The sequence below is a fragment of the Sphaerodactylus townsendi genome, linkage group LG02 (assembly GCF_021028975.2).
Source record: "Sphaerodactylus townsendi isolate TG3544 linkage group LG02, MPM_Stown_v2.3, whole genome shotgun sequence".
NCBI classification, from domain to species: Eukaryota; Metazoa; Chordata; class Lepidosauria; order Squamata; family Sphaerodactylidae; genus Sphaerodactylus; species Sphaerodactylus townsendi.
The window spans coordinates 7,895,720-7,920,031 of NC_059426.1; the positions used below are offsets into that span (position 1 = coordinate 7,895,720).

General features: G+C 46.7%; 1 protein-coding gene across 1 annotated transcript in view; it reads left to right on the forward strand.

Moving 5' to 3' along the window:
• Positions 1-24,312, forward strand: part of TMEFF2 (transmembrane protein with EGF like and two follistatin like domains 2) — a 328,663-nt gene that overhangs the window by 240,839 nt on the left and 63,512 nt on the right. Inside the window, exon 11 of the mRNA XM_048483643.1 lies at positions 3,837-3,896. Within this exon, the coding sequence (XP_048339600.1) occupies positions 3,837-3,896 (60 nt within the window). The remainder of the gene's footprint in view (positions 1-3,836; positions 3,897-24,312) is intronic.

The window sequence follows — 24,312 nt, forward strand, 5'->3', positions numbered from 1 at the left end:
AAACATCACAAGTAAATTGTAACAATTAAAACAAAACAATAAAAACAGCATAAAAATTAGCCCCCACCCCCACCCTCCCAGACCAGCAGATGTAGAAGCAGGTTTCCAGGGAGGCTAGGCAGGTGTCTGGGCCAAGAAAAGGTCTTTACCATGTGCCTATAATAAAAATAAACAAAAGGTAGGGAGTGTCTATTTTAATTGATCTGCAATCCTGTGCACAATTCTTCCAAGGGACTTAGATTGGAATGAGTCTGCATTCAATTTCACTGCAAACAGGTCTGATTCTGCACAGTTAGGGCTTCCTCCAGTACCCTGTTTCCCCAAATATAAAACATCCCTGGAAAATAAGACGTAGTAGAGGTTTTGCTGAAGTGCGAAATATAAGGCATCCCCCGAAAGTAAGACGTAGCAAAGTTTTTGTTTGGAAGCATGCCCGACGAACAAAACACAGAAAAATGAGACATCCCTGAAAGATAAGACACCAGCGCACCTTTGGGGCAAAATTAATATAGACCGTCTTATATTCGGGGAAGCTGCGGTAGTGGTTAAGTGCTTACACTGCCACTCCACCACGGTCTAAGTTGAGCCTGAAGTCAGATATCCTGGCACCTGGCTCATGCTCAACTCAGCCATCCATCCATTCCTTGGTTGGTAAATGAGTACCCACCTAACATAGCTAGGGGTAAGAATAGCCAGGGAAAGCAATGGCAAACTACCCCACAAAAACGGCTTGCCTATGAAATCACTGCTTGCAGTGGTGCCCCAGGGTTGCACATGACTGAAGGGGGAACTTTACCTTTACCAGTGTCCACTGGAGCAAAATCAGGGAAGCCGAACTCTGTGCTGGACTGTGACAAACTGTATTTTGATATCCTAGTGTAGGTCTCGAGCCTTTCAGCCCAGCTGGAGAGTAAAGAAGATCCCTCCAACATCTGAAACATTTTGCAATCAACGGTGTCCGGGCGCGGCCCGGTCCCCAGTGCCCGGACTCAGCACAGCAGGCAGGGCAAGGGCTGGCCAAGGGAGAGACAGCAGGATAACAGCAGACAGAGTAAAAGCCAGCCGAGTGAGTGTTGGCAGGGAGGGGCCTCTCACAGCTGAACCGGCTGTGAGAGTGATGAGCTGCAGCTGGGCCAAGGAGGAGAGTGGAAGATAAAGGAGAAGGGAAATGGGCCTCTGGGGCTGCCGCTGCAGCAGGGACACAGGGGAGGGTGTTGGCAGGGTGGTGAGAGGCAAGGCTCAGAAGGGGCTGTTGCTTGGCTGTCAGGGGAACAGGTAGAACCGGGCTTCACACGGCTGCACCCCCACCCCACCTGTGAAGCATAACAGGGGTGGGGCAGAAACCAGAGAAGGGAGAAGCAATCAGAGGGGCTCTCTTCTGTGAGGGAACAGGGAGGTCAGGCAAGCCCGGTAGCTCTGTCCAAACAGCACCCGGGGCTGGGCCAAAGTGCGGGGAGGGAGAATTGCAAAGGCATTGGCTAAGCAGAAGCCCTGTGGGCAAGACTGTTCCTTGGCCCTCAGGAACATTGTCTGGGAGTCCAACCCCCAGGTCAGGGAAGGTGGGTCGGTACAGCCACCTGCAGGGCCGGGGCAACTAGGGGAAACGCCACAAACAGCACTGAGGTATCTTGTCCAGAAAACAGGGGCTTCCGTTGTGATTACAGTAGCTCGGAACGCCGTTGTTCCCATGACCATAGTTCCTCTGCAGTGGTTAAACGAATGCCCGTGAAATTGTCTTATACTCAAGGATCAGATCCTTGGCTCCTCAAGGGCAGTAACTGACGGACTGAGTAACTCTCAGACTGACAGCTGATCTCCAGGGTCACGGGCAGAGGTCTTTTGCATCATCAACTGCCTGGTCCTTTTTTGAATGGGAGATCCCGGGAATCGAACTTGGGAACTTTTGCATCCTGGGATGATGCTCTGCTGCTGAGCCACAGCTCCTCCCTACTATCAGTCCATTGAGATCGGCAGATGAATAATTTATCTAAGCAATAAATTTACATCTCAGTACCTGACCGGAATTGTAGACAGTTCTGACAAACAGAAGGGATGCCATTTTTTTTGTCTCATGCAATCTCCTCTAGATATATAATTTTAGAGGCAGATGGTTCATTCTTTGCAATACAATGACCTGCCACATACCCTCTTGAATTCAAATTCAGGAACCTTTAATGGCATAAGAAGAAGAAGAGTTTGGATCTATATCCCCCCTTTCTCTCCTGCAGGAGACTCAAAGGGGCTTACAATCTCCTTGCCCTGCCCCCCTCACAACAAACACCCTTTAAGGTGGGTGGGGCTGAGGAGGCTCCAAGAAGCTTTGACTAGCCCAAGGTCCGCAGCTGGTGTGTGGGGAGTGTACAGGCTAATCTGAATTCCCCAGATAAGCTTCCACAGCTCAGGCGGCAGAGCTGGGAATCAAACCCGGTTCCTCCAGATTAGATACACGAGCTCTTAACCTCCTACGCCACTGCTGCTCCTTAAGTACACAAAATAAGTACACAAACTAGACCAGATAGCCCTCTTAGATTAAGAAAATATTCACTTGGGGAGTTGGGTGAGGTTTTAGGGAAGTCATTTTATCACAATAAATTTCTGGACTTCCCCACATTGTGTTAAAATTTTAGGCACTCGTGATAAAAAAAGAAATTGCAATTCAGCGCAGGAGAAAATTCATGCCTTGACAGAGAGACAGCGCTAATCCTTTCTACATTTTCTCTAACGTTTTACCAAGGTTCTCTATAAGTTTGGTTTCCTCTTTCAGTTTTGCAAGAACAGATCCTGTGACATCTAGCTTGCCTCCTTGCTAAATTCTGTTTTATTCTTCTGTATAATTATTTTAATCACGCGTTTGGATTGTTTCCATAGCTCTTCTTAGATAAAAAAAATCCACAGTCATACAAAATATGTAATTTCCCAATTTTGTCGTGGGGTTGCTTTAAAAGCGTGTGTTTGTTGATGAAATAATTAATATCATTTAAACAGTCAAGTACTAATAGGTGGGCGACTGGAAATAGTCACAAAGTCCTGCATAACTTAACCACTTGAAATTTCCAGCGAGACCCACAAACCAAGCGGTACCCAGTCCTTGAGCATTTGGCGAGACATGTGGTCCTCTTAAAACTCTTTCCCTTCAGATTTTGGACTACCTGTAACAGAGGTGGCCAACCTATGGTGCTCTGGATGTTCATGGACCACAATTGGCCATGCTGGCAAGGGCTGATGGGAATTGTAGTCCATGAACATCTGGAGTGCCATAGGTTGGCCACCCCTGACCTATAAGAACATGCACTACTACTCTGTATATCATAGTGGATGGATGGATGGATGGATGGATGGATGGATGGATGGATGGATGGATGGATGGATGGAGGGATAGATGGATAGATGGTGGTGGATGGAGGATGGAGGATGGAGGGATGGAGGGATGGAGGGATGGATAGATGGATGGATGGATGGATGGCTTTGCGCATTCGCAGTTAACTGAAAGCACATTCAAAACATGAAGATCTTCCCATTACTTTTATGAAGCAAAACAGTTTTAGGAGGACTGTACCACATGCTTCATTGACGATTTCAACAAACCCTGACTTGATCTCTACTTAGTTGTAAGTGAACAGCTCTGTTGGTCACTAGTAGAAGGTCAAGATTCGAGTCCTGTAGCGCCTTAAAGATCCACAAGGCTCCCCGGCTTTTGTGAGGGAAATCTTGTCAGTCTTCAGATTCAGATCTTGATTTGTCGGGTGATTTATGGGAGGGGTGTCACAATTTAAAAAGATTTACCAGGGGATACTAAGCCAGAAGAAAACCCAACGAAATGCATGCCTTTCTTTCAGACAATGCAACCACGACTACGAAGACAGAAGACGGACATTACGCCAGGACAGATTATGCAGGTAAACGTCCACTTAACAACGTAATAAAGTAAATGATCAAACCTAAATTGGTATAAGTTAGGTGGGAATACAATCTAGACATACTGTAGGGGGGAAAGTGAAGACTTAGTGTTCACATGATGGATTTTTAGTGAATTTTTCTTTTTTCTTACCTGTTGGAATAACAAGTTGGCTCAAGTTTTAATGTAATAATATTATTATATGTGTAATGGCCTGTAACTCCGTAAAGTGATTGATTGATTGATACTTAACAGTATAACCAAAAGACAGGGGAAAGACAAGGGGCAACCAGGCAGGAGTTCTCGTTTGCTTTGTCCATATTTGCATGAAAAAAGTGCCATGTTTTTAGTAGGACTTAGAGCTTTAATTAACGAACTGGTGCAATTAACTGCTTCGTCAGTTGCGGATTATAATTCTCTTCCCCAGTCGCTCCAGTTAATGGATGAGTCTGATTAAGCAAAGACTGTGTGTTTGAAGACTGCCTGTACCAAATGTTATTAATCTGAATAAATGACTGAAAGGAATTGTCGGAGGCTTTCACAGCCAGATTCAACTGGTTGTTGTGGGTTTTTCGGGCTGCATAGCCATGGTCTGGTAGATCTTGTTCCTAACGTTTCGCCTGCATCTGTGGCTGACATCTTCTGTGATACACCTCTGAAGATGCCAGCCACAGGTCTATGGCACGTTAAAATTTCATCTAGACTACGACTCTAACATTTGAAAAAACTTAGAACTGGATTTACAAAGCTGACAAACCGGAGTGGATGACTCTTGGATTTTATTGAAAGGATGGAATGACTTGCATTGCCTTAGCCCCAAAGTCAGGAGGAAGAGGTTGGTGAAGAGGACATCTTCCCCCCAGCTGTGCAGAGCACTGAAGCTGCCCATGTTCATTCTCCCAAAGTCTTTTAAATCTGGCTTTTCCATGGCACCGATGGGGTTTGAGAATGCTCGTTTGATGGAGCTATTTTGCCTCTGATTTACAAGTGGGCCGTAAAAGAGACAGCTACCAATCTTGCAAATGTGATGGAAAGAGAAATATCGAAGGTGACTATCCCTTGTTCACCATGAGTGGTTGCTATTGTTTCTAAAGGTAAACACTGGATCATTACTGGCCCATGGGGGATGATGTTGCGGCGCAACGTTTACTTAAATTGTGAATTATCCCATGGTACTGTTGGACTATGAACTTGTTTGTTTTATCGAGCTATTGGACTATGATTTGTGCTGGCAGATATTTTCGGCTTGCAAATGTGATGGAAAGAATAACATTGAAGGTGGCTTTCCCTTGTCCACCACGAGTGGTCACTGTTGTTTCTTAAGGTGAAGGTAAAGGTAGTTCTCTGTTACTGACCCATCAGGTGACGTCACATTGCGACGTTTACTTACATTGTAAATTATCCCATGGTACTGATGGACTTTGAACTTATGTGTTTTATGAATCTGTTGGACTATGTTTTGTGTTGGCAGATTTTTTTGTTTGTTTAAGAACAACAGGACCTACCACATTCTGACTCCAAATAATGCCAATTGATACACAATTGATTCTTGAATTGGTTATTTATAAGTGATTCTTCCATTGTTTACATTTTGTTTTGATGAAATTGATACACTTTTATGTATATATTTTGTTTAAGAACGACAAACAGGACCTACCGCACTCTGACTACAAATAATGTTAATTAATACACATATTAGTGTTCTTCTTTGATTTGGTTCATGGTATTGGTGGGGATTCTTGAATGTATTATTTATAAGTGAATCTGTCATTGTTTACACTTTGTTTTGACTCAATTTATACACTTTTAAATACTGAACTTTGAATTTTGTTTTATAAAGCTTTTTGGCCCGTGATTCACAATTGTCCTGGCCAATAGTATCTGTTTGCAAATGGGATAAAAAGAGAAATATGGAACATGGCTATCCGGGGTGTTGTGTGGATTCCGGGCTGTATGGCCGTGTTCTAGTAGCATTCTCTCCTGACATTTCGCCTGCATCTGTGGCTGGCACCTTCAGAGGATCTGATGGCAGTAAAGCAAGTGGAGTATATATACCTGGTTTACTACCATCAGATCCTCCGAAGATTCATCAGAGATGCAGATAAACTACTCGGGATACGTCAGGACTATTAAGCGGCCATTTCTGCTTTAGCACAGCACCCCAGTGATTCCGGACGAGAGAGCCTTCGACAAAACATGGCTATCCCTTATCCACGAGTGGTCACAGTTGTTTCTTATACTGTAAATTATCCCAGTTCCCTTTCTTCAGGGTTCCATAAGGATGCCATCTTCCAGGTGAGACCTGGGGATCCCCAGAATTATAGCTCTTCTCCAGACTACTGAGATCATTCCATAGGAGAAAATAGGTGCTTTAGGTTTAGGAGCAAGAGGTCGCTTAACTGTACCACCCAAGAGCCATTTTGGACCCGTTTTTCCACCGAAGCCCGAAGATCCTACTATGAGCGGAGAGCTCCGCATGTAACTGCCTCCAGTTTTGGTCCTTCCACTCACACCTTTCCTGGAGGGACACGCCCACGCTACCCTCCGACCTCCAGGCCACGCGGACCCGCAGTATAAGGCTGAAAGAGCCACATGCGGCTCCGGAGCCGTGGGTTGCAGACCCCTGGTTTAGGGGGTGGACTTTATGGCATTGTACCGCACCGCGTTCGCTGTCTTCCCCTCCCCAGGAGTTTCCCAACCCGGATTTGTCAACCCTCCCTCTCTACCCCCCACCGGTAGCCAAAGGGCTAGCAACAACTTCGCGATATCCAGAAACGTCGTTACAGAATTTGCAGGATTTGAATTGAGTCGATTGAAAGGCACCAAATTAATCTGTTAATAGCAAGAATAATCAGAGATTAAAAAATCCACTTATCTGTTGGCAGCCCTGCCTGTAAATCTAATGCCTCTTTCCATCGGAACAATGGGGCCGCCTCTGGTTTTTAGGGGCCTGCTATTCACGAATGCTGGTTAATCTGTCGAGCAACCAAACAGAGACAAATTCACTCTATATATATTTAAAAAGAGCAGTACGCCATGAAGTTTAAACCAATAATTTCCCTATCAGTCTTTTCGGGCTGTTTGTGTCTTTAGACCTAGCTGGAGTCAGCATCTGAATGCAAAGTTAATGAGATATTTTAGAACAGATTTTTCCCCCCCTTGTTAATGATAAATGGCTTTAATTTCTTTAGAAACTCCAATGAAGCATTGGCCCTGTGCAAGCTGAATATAGCATTTTGAAATATAATATATATGTAAATGTTATTTAAGGTTTAGCAAATGTTGTGTATTGGGAGGGGGGGTGTCTTTATTTTATCTTATTTTTACATGAGTTTCCCCAAAAGGATTAATTTGCAGGGATTCTTACGTGCTTGTGCAAATTTCCACAGTTTGACTTTAGAAGGAATACTTGGACTGTTACCACGGGAAGACACGGCAAGGGACAAATAATTGCTTCCGCCTATGGTTTCCTTCATACTGCCAAAAAAAGCGAATTGCTGGCGAGCGTAGCCTTTTTTGTGGCAGAGGAGACTTTGAAGTTAAACACTCAGCTGCTGTCCTTGACAATGAGAGATGAAAGGGCGTCCCGTTGGTTGGCGGGCGTTGAGATTCACTTGTTAAGATTTTGCCAGCCCTGGAAGACAGTTTCGCGCTTTTCTGCCGATTTGTGAGGCATGATGTGAATAAACAGGAAGATGAGCTTGTACATCATCACCTCTGCATGTGCTCTGAAAACAGTTGCCTCCCTTATAAGGGACTAGCGGGGCCCGGCCATGCGTTGCTGTGGCAATTGTCCTTCTCATCACAGTCCGCAACCCACCCAGATGTCCATGCAGGTCCAATGATCCGCAGCATAGCCTTTTGGGGTGGTCAAATGGAATCCCTCTTTCCCTTTTCAATGCACATCGTTATATGGCAGTGTCTTTGTTTTAGTATAATATAACCCTTTCCATTCCACAGTGGAACTGTTATTCGAAGTCACGAATCCAGCTTGTCCATGAGGCTGGTTGACGCACAGGTCACAAGCTTTAGGTAAGAGCAGAACTGGGGGGGCAAAGACTATCCCCGATCCAGGCAGCTTAGGAAGGCAGGAGAGGTGAGAAACAGATCGAGGAACCAGATCCCTGGAGTTTAACTTAAGGAGACCCGCGATACCAAAAGAGCTGGAAACCAGTGATGGTGTTGGTTAAGCCCCACCCATGGATTTTCTTGTAGCAGAGAAAGAAGACAGAGCTCCAGCTTGCTTTTTAGTAAAGGGAGCTGTGGTAGAATATCAGATCGTTGAGGGTGGTGGTAAAGGGGTGGTGGTTGGATGTGAGGGAGGGGCAGGTGAGGGTGTGTGAGGATGGGCTGGATGTGTATGAGAGTATGTGTGTTGTGTGGTAGTATTGGTGAGGCACAGAAGTGAAGTTACCTGCTTGTGACGAGGGGGGACCCCACCTGGGGTCTCACCGACAAAGTGTATGTGTTCACTTCCACTTGTATTATCTAACACAGTGTTACCTATTTACTGTTTCACTGCTCATCTCTGCCCATCTGCACAAATATCCTAAGCCCTCAGGCCACAGACAACAGACAGGCTGCAATTTTATTCTAAGAGTGACAGTTAAACACAGCCAGCTTCATGGCCTGGTGTTGCCAAGAGGAAACGAGCGTTTTACCTGTGGCTCAGGTAGCATGGACTTTTCGTGATTTGAAGGTCCAATTACCTGCCCACAACAGGGAGGGACGTCATGTGAAAATTTGGGGGCAATCCGTCCAGCAGCTTCTGAGGGAGGCCATCAGGGATAAACACACGTTTAGATTTTTATATATATAGATAATTGTGCTGGTTATGTCAGGAGTGTAAAAGTGACCCTCTATCCAAAGATTTTTTTTTTATTGTTTGGATTTAATAAACCCCCCAAAAATTTTAAAATATATTTTTTTTAAAAAATTGGGTTTGGGTATGCGTCAGAGCATTTGGCGGTACACAGACAAACAAAATTACATAATGGGTTTGATGATATCCGGGTTTTTTTACAATTTTAGGGAAATGTTGGGGATCTCCCCTCTCTGATGGTCTTCATAACATCTGAGGGACCTACCACTCCCTCTCGGGGAGGGTTTAGCAGCTGCGGGCCAGCAGAGGCATTACCTATTCTGCTAGCTGTGTTTTAATAGAGGTTTTAACTATTTAATCCTATAGAGCCACATATAAGTTATTATAGTTGTATTTGTTATGTTTTAAACTGGGCTCTACTTCGATTTATATGTTGTGCACTGCCCCAAGCCCTTCGGGGGAGGGCGGTATATATAAAAACTTGATGGATGGATGGATGGATGGATGGATGGATGGATGGATGGATGGATGGATGGATGGATGGATGGATGGATGGATGGATGGATGGAAGATGGATGGATGGATGGATGGATGGAAGATGGATGGATGGATGGATGGAAGATGGATGGATGGATGGAAGATGGATGGATGGATGGATGGATGGATGGATGGATGGATGGATGGATGGATGGATGGATGGATGGATGGTATTGGGGGAAATTGGAGGTGGGGGTGGGGGGGTTCAAACATGTCAGGTCTATGCCACCCAGCCAAGCCAAGCAGTCAGCTCTGCACCGTCTACCACTTCCAAGATCCACACGGAGGTAGAACCAGGGGGCATTCATTGAAATACTAGAACCAGGGGGCATTCATTGAAAATGCTGGGGGGAAGAATTAGGACTAATAAAAGGAAACACTTCTTCACTTGGCATTGTGATTGGTGTTTTACGGATATATACTGCCTTACAGGAGGGTGAGAATTTGGTGGCCCATACTAACCTGGGCCAGCTTTTAAAAGGGGGGGCTTGGACAGATTTATGGAGGGAGAAGAGAATCGTTTATGCAGCTGCACCAATCTTGATCCTCTTTTGATTTGAAGATTGCTGGAAAAATAGTTAACAGTCCAGGTGCTTTCACGGGAGCAACAGCCATGAAAACCATTGCTTTCACATCCTGCCTGTGAGCTCCCAAAGGCACCTGGTGGGCCACTGCGAGTAGCAGAGAGCTGGACTAGATGGACTCTGGTCTGATCCAGCTGGCTTGTTCTTATGTTCTTATGTAGCAGATCTCTACACTGGTTTAGCCAGCAGGCATGTGACTGGGAGGGAAGGGGCAAGGGGATCCCCCCCCCATCTTTTTTAAAATGGTAGTAAGGCTGATATGGACTAAAAACCAATTTTTGGCTCCCTTAAAATCACAGTCATTTTTTCAGGACTAACCTCCTCCCCCCACAAGGTATTTGGGGGGCGGGGGGCTTTGCCATACACACACTCCTGGATGTGAGGTTGCTAGCTGTGGGTTGGGAAATTCCTGGAGAGGTTTGAGGCTGACAGAGAGAGGAGCTTGGTTGAGGTAGGGGAAAGATCTCAGCAGAATTATATTTAATTGCCATAGAGCCCATCTTCCAAAGCACCCATTTTCTCCCACGCAGCTCATTTGCACACCCTGGTGATCAATTGTAATTTTGGGAGATCTCAAAAAGGGGGTGTCAACTTCGGGTTGGGATTTGGGGGTGGAGCTTAGGGAGGGAGGAGCTTGGGGAAGGAAGAGAGCTCAGCAGGGATGTGATGTCACAGAACCTGCCCTCAAAGCTGCCATTTCCTCCAGTGGAACTGGGAAAGCAGGCCCTACCTGGAGAGGTTAACAACACATAAAAATTCACTGGATCCCGCTTAACTCCTACCCTGACAAAAAGGGCTTAGGGTCCCTTCTACACGTGCCAATAAACATGGGTTAAGGGTGGGATACAACCCGGATGGGGAGGGGATTTCCCACTCCTAATGCAAGTCCGCTCCACGTTTCCCCTCCTAACCTGGGGTTTTCAAGAATCGTGATTTGTGCGATTCTTTTTTTAATCGTATCACTTGGCAGTAAGCCGAATGGCCTGGCAGGAAGCATGTTATCTGACTGCGCTTTCTCTCTTTTTAAAACTCTCATCTCCTTGCTTGGTGGTAGTAGGAGGTTAAGAGCTTTCGATGTGTAGCTCCATCTCTGGAGGAACTGGAGTTTGGTCCCTATCTGCCGCCCTGAGCTGTGGGAGAGCCTATCTGGGGAGTCCAGATCAAACCTGTACACTCCCACCGCCAGCTAGGTGACCTTGCAAGAGCTGATCACAGCTTCTGGAGCTCTCTCAGCCCCACCTACCTCACAGGGTGTTTGTTGTGAGGGGGGGAAGGGCAAGGAGATTGTCAGCCCCTTTGAGTCTCCTACAGGAGAGAAAGGGGGGATATAAATCCAAACTCTTCTTCTTCTTCCCATGTGTGGAGCCACATCAGCAAAGTTCTGGGGGTTCATGTGTGCATGGGTGGTCATTCCTTTTTTGCAAGCTGAAAAGCCGACTGGATCCAACCCTTGATTTGAGAGCTCAGAAACTAAGACTTGGCAGAAGCCACTCAGATGCGAAATCTCCACCTTTTTGTGAAAGCCTGCAAATAATATTTCTTATGCGTTACAGGAACCTTCCTGTTAGGATAAGTAAGCCGAAGCAATCACTTCGTATCTGCTGTTAAGTGCACTGCAATCTATTTGGGGAAAAAGAATCTCATTTCCATTAAAGTTAACTAGACTGAAATTCAGAAAAGGTGTGCCCAAAAAAATCTAGAAATGCCTCTGGGTTTGCACACACAGCTTGTGGGGTGTCACCAGTAAGGGAACAAAGGCAGATTAAAGTAATCTGTTTTAAAGTAGTAAAAAAACCCTCCAACCCACCCCCCAAAAAAACACCCGGGTTGCAAATTATTAATCAGGAAGCAATAAAACCAAGGTTCATGAGGAGTTCACACCTCGGTTTTGGAAACATTTACAAAATGCTATTCTGTACAAATTCTCCACTTTCGTCATATCTGCAGCACTGCCTTGATGGCATTTAGAGATTACGTTATGGATGCCGCCTGTATTCCTCAGCTCAGTGGATTTTAATGCCTCTCATAATGCTGATTGCTGTGGGCAGAATAACAATTTCTCTTTGATAGCGATCCCTGGAACGGAAGCCCTTCCAGATTATACGCAGAGATGTCCATTTAACCTTGGGGCCCTTAGGGGCTGTCTTTTTTTTTTTCCTAATTGGCAACTTGGGGGGATGTCTCCATTTTTACTTTATTTTTACATTTATTGAATAACACAAATTGCTTTTCCTGGGAAACAGAGGGACCCAGCGGTTAGGAATCACTGATATTCCAGCTGTTCCTGTTTACCTGGACCTAAGAGTCTACAAGATCGTCCTGGCTGTAAAGACTGAGTACACTCCAAAGGTGGAAGCCAATTCAAAGGAACAAAAACTTTATTATAATAATAATAAGCCTTTATTTGGCATAACAATAATCATAACACAATAAAATAACCGAGATAAAAGGTATACAAATACAAAAGGTTTAAGATAGAATATAAATTATTGATTGTTGCATGCCTCCAAGTAAAAATCAGTGTTACCAATTCCACAAGTTTCATTTGTCAGAAGATTGTCCAGAAGGAAAAGGGAGTCTACCTGGAGTTACTCCCATTTCACTAAGGTATCCTATAGAAAGAATATTGGAATATTTTGATCTGATATTAGCAGATTTAGGGACAACAAAGCAGTTGATGTGCCAATGTTTCAATTTGTTGTTCACTTTAAGAGCATACCCACTTTTGCTCATGTTCCAAGTTGTTAAATCTACATGCAGCAATAGCAGCGGAGAGAAAACATTGAAGCGAGCGAAGTGTGAGGAAACTCTTAACTTCTCTGCATTGGATTAGATCAAAAAAATATGCAAACAAGGGAGCCATCCTGTTTTGATAGAGAGGGGTATTGAGAAAGATGTAAGGGTGAAGATATAGTTTTCATAGCATCTCCCCTAAATAAATTAATCCATTAGGCTTTCCAACAATTTTTGTTTTAATACAAGTTGTAGGATTCTGAACTAGATAGCGGGAGAAAAGCGAGTCTGAGAGACATACCAAGTGATTTAATCTTCCTTTCGAATCAAGGAGAGAACCATGGATTAGCCTGAGTATCCAAGACAAAAGTAGGTAGAATACAAACTTTATTGTGAACTACTGATCGATTCGCACTTACGGGTTATCGACCCTAAGTTCGAAACTCGCGTTCAACCTAAGTTATCCACACAACCACTGGGGATCAGCGATGTTTTTTTGTACCAGCTTCTACTTACGCAATGTAAAGGGTCAAATTTCAACGACTCCAGTTAGGAGACTACTACTTTTCAGGGAACCCACGCTGCAAGAGACTCAGCTTTCGCTTCCAGTAAAAGTAAAGAATCTCAGGTGCCAGAGTCTGTCCAGCCAATCCACAGCTGAGTGTTTTGCGGCAATGCGTACAGCTTCAGCCAATCAAAAGCATGCACCTTCGTCCCCTCCATTCCTGTGGCAGTTTTTTTTATAACGATGATGATAATGAGGATAGGCCGGAACATGGCAGTAGAACAGTAGCAACCAGTTGGAGCGAATGAGAAGAGGCACAGGATGATTCAGCCCTCCAAAGCTTTAATGATCAAGCTGGTTGCAGTGGGGAACAACAATGGCTTCGACCTAGGTTAGTACCCTTCTCAGGGAACTGTGCGAAATTGCCCAATGTCGCTCCAGCTACAGGGTGCTGGAACTGATGATTCTGGTACTCAGGTCCAGTATTTATTCTATTTACAAAAACAGGCAGCAACCAATCAGCTTTTCCCCTCCTTCCAGCTCCTCTCATTGGTTCTGAAGCTCCAGTGGGATGTAGCTTCTCAGTTTGTTTTCCCGCTCTTTTTGGAAAAAGGCGAGAGCCGGTGCATGCTGGGAATTGCAGTCCTGACACCTGGCCAGAGGCTGAGGATGGGAAATAGGGTTACCAGATCCAGGTTGGGAAACTCCTGGGGATTTGAGGAGGATGTCTGGGGAGGACCGAGACCTCAGTGGGGTACAATGCTAAAGGGCTCACCCTTCAAAACAGCCATTTGCATCTGTACAATCCCAGGACCAGAGCTGGCCACCCACGAAGAAGGGGCAACAGTGGGGTCCCAGTGACCCATACGGTTGTACCACAGAACTTTAGATGACTGCTAGGCTGATTCCACATGGCAGTGTCACGGGGTGCTATCTAGGTGGTTGAGATACATTCCCAGAATCTGGCAACTGCTTAAAATACCAAATTGCTGTTGCTAAGAAAGATATATGTAACCAGCCTGCCGCTATATCCGCCTTCAAACAATTTCTCCACGCATCCTCGCTGGGTTATTTCTGAGAATGTTCCGATTTTTGGGGAGGCTGCGCTTTTGCCCTTCTGGCAAAGCGCCAAAGGCAGTCGCGGTATCCTCCCAAAATCAGGGACAATTGAAATAACCAGGGAAGACGTCAGAACTAACAAATTAATCGCGCAGGAAGGCTGACCGGGGAGCTGAAGAAAGGCGCCTCTTGTCCATTGGGGGGGCTTTGCCGATGGCAGCGTATGTGCGCAGCGGCATAGGAGACATGGCCTTCTGGAGACTTGCTGTTTCCGCCCTGTCACAGGGCGGAAAGCGGCCCAAACTAGCGCCGTCAGCTCCCTAGGCTGTCTTGGCCCTTATCTTGGCAGCAGCCTTACAACTACTTACTCCCTCCCGATCTTGAGGTTCACAATATGCTATATGTAACCCCTGCCAACCATGCAATCTTTCCTTGATATTTACATTATGGCTTCACACACTTGTAGACAACTAGGCTTCCCCTGGTACTCCTTCCTATGGGAACTGTGTTACATCCGTTATCTCATGGAGCAGGAAGCCAGGTAGCTTTCTCTTGCTATCTGCTGCCGACCTTGGGGTGCCTTAGCTCCAAAAGCTGTTTTTCGCAAACTCTTGGGAAAATGGGGGGGGGGGGTGTGTCTCTATTTATTTATTTATTTATTGCTTAAACTTTTATACCGCCCCATCCCCGAAGGACTCTATGGGGAATAAATTGTGGTGCTTCGATGCCTATTCAATAAACGCTACTGATCAATACGTCAGAGTATTGTCTTTTGGTTCTGAGACCTAGCAGGCAGAAATATAACAGGTTGTATTCCTGCGTTGCAGGGGGCCGGACTTGATGGCCCTTGGGGTCTCTTCCAACTCTATGATTCTATGATTAAGGGAGATATCCTGGTTTGGGGAAGAACTTCACAGGAGTCCATCCGCCCCAAGCGGGATTGATCCTTTATATTTCCCTCAACCCAACTTTTTCAAAAAAATTTCAAAATCCACAGCCTCTGGCAAGGGATGCAGATTTGAGAGGCTGCAGCGTTTGGGACTCTTTAGTTTGGAGAGGAGACGTCTGAGGGGGGATATGATTGAAGTCTATAAAATTATGCATGGGATAGAAAATGTCGACAGAGAGAAAAATTTCTCACAATACTAGAACCAGGGGGCATACACTGAAAATGCTGGGGGGTGGGGGGGAGAGAGAATTAGGACTAATAAAAGGAAACACTTCTTCACGCAACGTGTGATTGGTGTTTGGAATATGCTGCCACAGGAGGTGGTGATGGCCACTAACCTGGATAGCTTTAAAAAGGGCTTGGACAGATTTATGGAGGAGAAGTCGATCTCTGGCTACCAATCTTGATCCTCTTTGATCTGAGATTGCAAATGCCTTAACAGTCCAGGTGCTCGGGAGCAACAGCCGCAGAAGGCCATTGCTTTCACATCCTGCATGTGAGCTCCCAAAGGCACCTGGTGGGCCACTGCGAGTAGCAGAGAGCTGGACTAGATGGACTCTGGTCTGATCCAGCTGGCTTGTTCTTATGTTCTTATGTTCTTATGATGGGATGGTAGGGTTGCCAGATCCAAGTTGGAAAACACCTGGAGATATGGCGTTGGAGCCTGGAGAGGACAGGCACTCCAGTGGGATACAACGCTATGGAGTCCACCTTCCGAAGAAGCTGTTTTCTCCAGGGATTCTGATCTCTGTGGTCTGGAAATGAGCTGTAATTCCAGGGGATCCTTAGGCAGATGGAGGTCAGCAGTCCTAACAACTTCCCAAAGGGCAGAACAGAGAGATCCTGTAGAAAGACTTGAGAAGAGGGGACGTACATGCACGTGATCTCGCGTTCAAAAGGAAGAATCCTGCGATTCACAGTTGGATGCTACTTGCGAAGCTGTGCTCCCTGCTGCTACCCTCCCTTCCTACTACAGCCGGGTCCCTCACAAAAGAACGGCTCTTTGTGCTGTTTCCCGCCTTTGTGCTGTTCCTTCTTAATCTTTGGCAATAAAATGACTAAAGATCTGGGAAGACAGCCTGTCCTACATTGTAGCATTTAAAAGTAGGTCACGTCCTGATCTCAAACCACCTGATGTGTCCCTTTATTTATATATATATTACTGCTTCAACCTTTTCTCCCAAAGAAAAAGAAGAAAGTGCCATAACTTTCCTTTGTGAGAATTCTTTTTTTTTTCTCGAACTTATCCGGGCAGCCAGGGTTGGAGATTTCCGTGCCATTACGGAGCGAGAAATTTAATGTAGCAGCGAGTTATCTATGACACACATATTGTAAAAACTCATGTGAGAACAAGTAGAGATGCCGTAGGAATCTGAACAGAGCCATGCGTGCCAGCAGGTCAAGTCGCATCGTGCCATGTAGAAGAAGAAGAAGAGTTTGGATTTATATCCCCCCTTTCTCTCCTGTAGGAGACTCAAAGGGTGCTGACAATCTCCTTGCCCTTCCCCCCTCACAACAAACACCCTGTGAGGTAGGTGGGGCTGAGAGAGCTCCGAGAAGCTGTGACTCACCCAAGGTCACCCAGGTGGTGTGTGTGGGAGTGCACAGGCTAATCTACAACACACAAGCCTTTATTGGCATATAAAACAGGACAAAATTTTAAAACAAAACAAGGTGAAGAAATACAGTTAAAATTACTAATTTCCAGTATAAAATGTGCAACAGTTTCACAAAAGAGTACATCAGAGCTGTTCAGGAGATTGGGTATCTTATAACACTGAGAACATGGCAAGAAAATGGAATTTGTGTATTTCGTGCATATCTTATTGTATTTAGGGCATAGAAACAGAGAATGGTGAAGTGTTTCAACCGTAGTCCTATCACATGAACAAACTCTTTTAGAACGTTCCATATTCTTAAATCTTCCCTCCAGCAGAGCTGATGGCAGCACATTGCATCTTGCAGTAGCCAAGGCTCTCCTCTGGGTGGGATTAATAACAGGCTAATCTGAATTCCCCAGGTAAGCCTCCGCAGCTCAGGCGGCAGAGCAGGGAATCAAACCCGGTTCCTCCAGATCAAAGTGCACCTGCTTTTAGCCACTATGCCACTGCTGCTGTAGCATGGATTCTGTAGTATGCAGAATCCATACTTGAGTTTGTCACAATGGTCTCAGGTCTGCTCCCCGGTGAGAACAGGTTTCATTTGTCGCTTTGACTTCACGTGTCTGAACCTCGCATGTGTATCGTCTCTCAGCACCTGCTGTGCAGTCTGTTAACTGTCGATGCCAGGGACGGAACCGGGAACCTTCCGGCTGCAAAGTAGATGCCATCCCGTTCAGTCACAGTCCCATCCCTCTTTCCTACACTTCTCTGGCCCTGGGAAGCTGTGTTCGCCATTGCGATGAAACAAGTGGAATGCGGTTTGCACATATGCCATTCTTTATTAAGTTTAGATTTCATTTAAAAATTATGAATACGTGATAAGGAGTCAGGGCGCTCAAGAGAAGATGTTCACTTATTCTGCCTTTCTCAAAGCATCCGACATCATCTTCCTGTCCTCAGTGGTGTACCACCCATTAGGCAAAGTGGGCAGTTGCCCAAGGCGCAGAATTTTTTGTCACATGGGGGCGCCTGATTTCTAAGCCCCATCCACTCTGGCTAAGCCCCGCCCACTCTGTATGGTGGCCCACAAGCCACCAGAGGCAGAGCAGGAGGACGGGGAGCTTCGCCTCTGGTGAACCTGGGCTGCTGGGGCCGTCCGTGCTCTCTTGCACCCCTACTGCTGCTGGTGTGGCAGGGGCAGTCTAGAAGAAGAAGAGGAGGAGGAGGAGGTGATGATGATGATGATGACGACGATGATGATTTATATCCTCCCTTTTTCTCCTGTAAGGAGACTCAAAGGGGCTGACAATCCCCTTTCCCTTCCCACCTCACAACAAACACCCTGTGAGGTAGGTGTGGCTGATAGAGCTCAGAAGAACTGTGACCAGCCTAAGGTGGTGTGTGTTGGAGTGCATAGGCTGATCTGAATTCCCCAGATAAGCCTCTATAACTCAAGTGGCAGAGCGGGGAATCAAATCCAGTTCCTTCAGAATAGTTTGGATTTATACTCACTCTTCTCTTCTGTAAGGAGTCTCAGAATGGCTTACCAACTCCTTCCATTCCCCTCCCTATAAAGGAGATCTTGTGAGATAGGTGAGATGGAGAGAGTTTGGAAAGAACTGTGACTAGCCCAGGGTCACTCAGCAGGCTCCATGTGGAGGAGCAGGGAAACAAATTAGTTCACCAGACTAGAGTCTGCCACTCCTGTGCAGGAGTTGTGAATCAAGCCAGAAAAGAGTCCACCTGCTCTTAACCGCGACAACACACAGGCTATCAATGTCATGACAGTTAGATCATGGTGATCATATCCTATCCAGCAGAGGTATGAGTCAGCAAGAAAGGAATGATCTGACAGCTAAAGAACAGCAAGCAGACCGGTTCAATCCAGTTGCTAGTGACCTTTGCAGTGATTGGTGGAACCATGTATATAAGCAACAGCAATGTACTGTATGTTTGTTCCTTAGGGAAACAAGTGCCTGGCGGAGCACTTTGTTGGACTGTTTAACATACTCTGTATATAGTATCATGTACATATTGCAACTCTACGGTAAAAGCCGTAGAGTTTTGAAAGAATCTGCTGTGTTGAGTATTTCTTCTTCATGAAGATGGGAGTTTGCTGTATATGCCCACTTGTCTACTTTGAGTAGTACCGCTCAAGTCTGCTATCAGGTTATGGGCCCAGACTCTGTGGGCTATTCGTGAGTAAGACCAGGATCTACCCCAGTTCTCCACCACATGTCATGGGATGGTGCCAGCTGTCCCAAAGACCCATTTTAGTTCCATGTTCCTGCTTGCGCAGAGAGAAATTTTGCACTGATGGAAAATATCTCTCAATCCGTTTCTTCCAGCCCCTTAGCAGGTTGCTGCTTTTTGAAGACAAAGAGCACGAAGAGCAGGACAGCCAGTTCTGTGTAGTGAAGTCCCACTGGGCTTCCCCCAGCGTTAAAGTAGCTGTTTGAATCCCATCCAGGAGCAAATAATATGCTTCTCTGATACAAAACGAAGGCCAGAGAACAAGATGTTCTAGTTGTTCCAGAGGGCCAGCTTGTATTTTTGCGATAGTTTCCTGAATTCCGAGAGGGTGCCTCTCTCTGCCTCCACATTTAATTTCCTTATTAGTGAATGTCGACCACGGTTTGCGCAGAGTTGGTGTGTGCATCGTTTTCACTAATGAGAAAGAGCTCGGTTATGTGGTGAACGAACATGGAAATGAGAGCGGTACGGTTTGTCCAGGAGCACACAGCCAACCGGCTCGCCCATGTCTGGGCTCCTAATTTGATCTGGAAGAAATGAACAAACAGCGGGGAAATACAAGCGCCGGCTTGTAGGGCCATTATTGGCATGAGCAGCGTCATAAATAAAAGGCCGGATTGAGCTATTAAGAATGTCACCTGCCCTCCTGCAAAATGTAAGCCCGGGAAATGAATTAAAATGTCAGATCTCGGGGGAAGAGGTGAGAACTTGCCACATATATATTCCTCCCTCTGGGATTTACTTTAGAAGGGTGCGAGATTTATTAAAATTAACCTGTGACAAACCCTTTGGCCATACCCTTCAGTTATTTTTTTTTCTTTTACAACTTCACCCCTTCTTTCTCCCACCCAGCTCTGCACTATACCCCTTTCCCATAATATCACATGGCCGCCCATCTGTGGGCTTTTCCCCACTTACCGTCTGCTGCCCGCTACTCTCCCCAAGTAGTGCGGGGTCCCACGGCACTCCCCACTACAGGGGCGGCGACAATGCAGCCACCCCGAAGCTGCCGCTCTGGCACCCCCTCTGCCCGCGTCATTCCTGGCGCTCTTCAAAATGCCGCCTTTTGAGAGTAGCGCGCAGCAAAGGGGGTACAACCAAAGAGGGGAAACGGCCTGTAACATCGTACCAATAATAAAGTGCTAAGGAATAGAATGCCCAACGATGAACCCTCCACCAATCAGCAGGACTCAGAATGCCCAACGATGAACCCCCCACCAATAAGCAGGACTCAGTCCTGCTCCCTTATTGGTGGAGGGTCCGTCATCGAACATTCTATCCCCGCCCCGGAGCAGTGGCACCCTGACTCTGCTACTCCAGGGCTGCAAAGAGCTCAATTGCCTTTTCCCCCACCCCCAGCAAGCTCTCCTGGCCTTCCCCCACCCACAACGACCACCCCGTCCCCAAACAAGCCCTCCCCACCACTACCCCTGCCCAGTCTCTCCCACCCCAAAAGACAAGGCAGACTGAGGCTGCCATGAGTCTTCCCACCCCTCTGCCCATCCTCTCCCACCCCCAAAGACAAGCTAGGAAAGCCCAGTCCCCTACCTGCCCTCACCCCCTACCCCAGTGGTGGCGAAGGGCCTATTGCAGATTGCCGGGGTGGCACTGGGAGGAGAGCCCTCTCCTGTGGAGCGCGGCGGCGCCCAAACAGATTTAAGCCCCTCCCCACACATCTAGAGCTGTCCTGGGCCGCTGGGCTCGCGATTATTAGCATTAAACCCTAAGACCAAGTTTTGGGGAAGCGAGGTGTAGGTAGCAACCCTGTTAAGCGCTGTTAAACCCCACTGATTTTCATGTGAAGAACTAAAGCGCGATCCTTTACCTGGGAGAAAGCTCGGTTGCTGGCATTGGGGCTTGCTTCTGAGTAAACCCTCCTAGGGTCGTGATTCACCCGTCGGAAGAGTTGCACGGTTGCTTCAAAGCAAAGCCACCAAGTAATGCACACCTCGGAGCCCACCGTTTTTTCTAAACGAAAACCTCAGTATTCAGGTTAAATTGCCGTGTTGGCACTTTGCGACAAACAAGTGGGTTTTGGGTTGCCATTTGGGCACTCGCTTTCGAAAAGGTTCACCATCACTGCCCTACCCCATCTAGACCCGCTGTATTCCTTACCGTACAGGGGGCTTTATTTTATTATTATTATTAATTATTATTTTATTAGACTTAATAGACCGCCCAACCCCCGAAGGGCTCTGGGCGGTGTACAATGAGACATAAAACAAATGCAATATAAGGTCTCATAAATACAATATAACGATAAAACATTAAAATTCATTAAAATACATTATAGCAGCAATTCCAAAAATTACAAATAAAAATACATGCCCAGAGGCATGCACAGATGGCGCCCAACCCAAAGGCCAGGAGGGCCAGCATTGCCCAAAAATGGCTGGTATCAGCGATCAGGCAATGTTGAAGATGGTAAAACTGTCTTGGGGGCTAACTTTACTGCTAGTTACGTTATATGAGTGGTTTTGGAGCAACCCCAGAGTGGTCTCTGCAGAGCAGAGGAATTCTTTGCTGCCGAGAAAGAAAAAGCCCTCTGCTCACGGATGCCCCGGTTCATAAAGACACCACGCATCGTTTACAGCTGCTGTTGCTTACGCGAAAATTCAGCACTCCCTTTTCCGAAGCAAATTAGAAGCGTTTTAACGCTCGCTAATCCCTCTGTTCCTTTCTCTACGCGGGCCCCGAATCAGAGTCTCTTGTCATGCTCAGCTGAATAAATGAGCTTAAATAAGGAGCCTCCGCATTATAAAATAAGAAAGACTTCCCTCCGTTACCCATTCTACTTAATCTCTCTGGGTTTAATTATGTCTGCTATGTTTCTGCGGGGTTTTAGGCATTTTTTTCCCCCTACAAAAGATTATGGCTTTGAGTAATCAGAGGCATTACAAGATGAGGAACTGCTCCTAGTTAAAGGTGAATGTATTTCTCCCGCCCGGTTCCGTTCCATAGCCCTGTACGGAATTTGGTCTGCTTCAGGGCTGCCAGCTACAAGTTAGGACATTCCTGGATCTGGAGGGGGGGGGACTCGGGGAAGGCAGGGTATAGGAAGGGGTCAGGGTTCAAATGGGATGTGATGCAATAAAGTCTGTCCACCAAAAGCTGCCATTCTTTCTGGGCGAATTGATCCTTGTAGTCTGGAGAGCCAGCATGGCGTAGCGGTGAAAAGGAGTGGACTCGAATCTGGAGAAGCGGGTTTGATTCCCACCTCCTCCACGTGAGCAGCAGACTTTAATCTAGAGAACCGGGTTTGATTCCCACCTCCTCCACGTGAGTGGCAGACTTTAATCTGGAGAACCGGGTTTGATTCCCACCTCCTCCACGTGAGCGGCAGACTTTAATCTGGAGAACCGGGTTTGATTCCCACCTCCTCCACGTGAGCAGCAGACTTTAATCTGGAGAACCGGGTTTGATTCCCACCTCCTCCACGTGAGCAGCAGACCTTAATCTGGAGAACCGGGTTTGATTCCCATCTCCTCCACGTGAGCAGCAGACTTTAATCTGGAGAACCGGGTTTGATTCCCACCTCCTCCACATGAGCAGCAGACCTTAATCTGGAGAACCGGGTTTGATTCCCATCTCCTCCACGTGAGCAGCAGACTGTAATCTGGAGAACCGGGTTTGTCTTCCCACTCTCCCTTAATCTGGAGACCTCCTCCACATGAGCAGCAGACCTTAATCTGGAGAACCGGGTTTGATTCCCACCTCCTCCACGTGAGCAGCAGACTTTAATCTGGAGAACCGGGTTTGTCTCCCCACTCTCCCACAAGACGCCAGCTGGGTGGCCAGGGGCTAGTCATAGTTCTCTCTGAACTCTCTCAGCCGCACCTACCTCCCAAGGTGTCTGTTGTGGGGAGAGGAAGGGAAGGGAGTTTGTAAGCCTCTTTAAGACTCTTTACAGGATGGAAAGGCAGAGTATACATCCTAACTCTTCTAAATTAGGCTTGTCTAGTCGGGTTGGAAAATACTTGGAGATTTTGGGGGTGGAGAAAAAGAAGAAGAAGAAGAAGAAGAGTTTGGATTTATATCCCCCCTTTCTCTCCTGTAAGGAGACTCAAAGGGGCTGACAATCTCCTTGCCCTTCCCCCCTCACAACAAACACCCTGTGAGGTAGGTGGGGCTGAGAGAACTCAGAAGAACTGTGACTAGCCCAAGGTCACCCAGCTGGCGTGTGTGGGAGTGCACAGGCTAATCTGAATTCCCCAGATCAGCCTCCACAGCTCAGGCGGCAGAGCTGGGAATCAAACTCGGCTCCTCCAGATTAGAATGCACCTGCTCTTAACCACTACGCCACTGCTGCTCGGAGCCAGGAGATAATGAAGTTTGGGTACGGGAGGAGCCTAATTGGGCTATAATGCCCTGTAGTCCGTGCTCCAAAGCAGCTATTTTCTCCAGGTGAACCGGTCTCTGTTATCTGGATATTAGTTGTAATTCCAGGACATCTCCAGACCCCACCAGGAGGTTGGCAAGCACCAGTCTGTCCCATGTTCCTCTTTGCTGGCAATTCTTTCAATTCTTTAGGTTCATTTGGGGTTGTTGTTTTTTGTTATTCTTTAAACATAGAGAAGCCATGCAAACAAGCAACTGTACGCATTAACACGGCACCAAATATTTTGTTTTTTCTCAAGCACACCATCACATGCAGCTGGGGGGGGGGGGAGGCGCGAGAGAGTCAAATGAGCAATCTTTTTAGCTAATTAAAAGGTTCCAACTAAGTAATTTCCTGGGAAGAACAGATCCAGCGGTGCATTTTTTCTCTGCTCGGCGCAGGTGCAGAAATGTCATTTGTTAATCTTTCCCCCTTGATGGACATGCCTACGTGCCCCTCTTTGAAAAATGAATAACCTGTTTAGAGATGGGAGGGGAATGAGAGCTTCATTAAGCATTGAAAAGCTCACAAGCTTGACGGAGAGGAGTGTGAGCCAGCGTGGTGCGGTGGTTAAGAGCAGCAGACTCCCATCTGGAGAACCGGGTTTGATTCCCCATGCCTCCTTATGAATGGCGGACTCTTGTCTGCTGAACAGGATTTGTTTCCCTGCTTCTTCAGACAAAGGCTGCTGGGTGACCCTGGGCTAGTCCCAGTTCTTTGGGACTCAGTGTCTACCTCACAAGCAGGGGCGTAATGTCCATTGGGCAAGGCGGGCAGCTGCCCAGGGCACCACCTTGTGGGGGGCATCAAAATGCAGGGTTCGTTTTGGGGTCTTTTTAGTGGTTTTCCACTTTTGACCTGCAGGGGGTGCAGTTTTTAGGATAGCGGCACCAGAATTTCAGCGTATCATCAGGAGACTGTCCTTATGCTACCCCCCAAGTTTGGTGAGGTTTGGTTCAGGGAGTCCAAAGTTATGGACTCCCAAAGGGGGTGCCC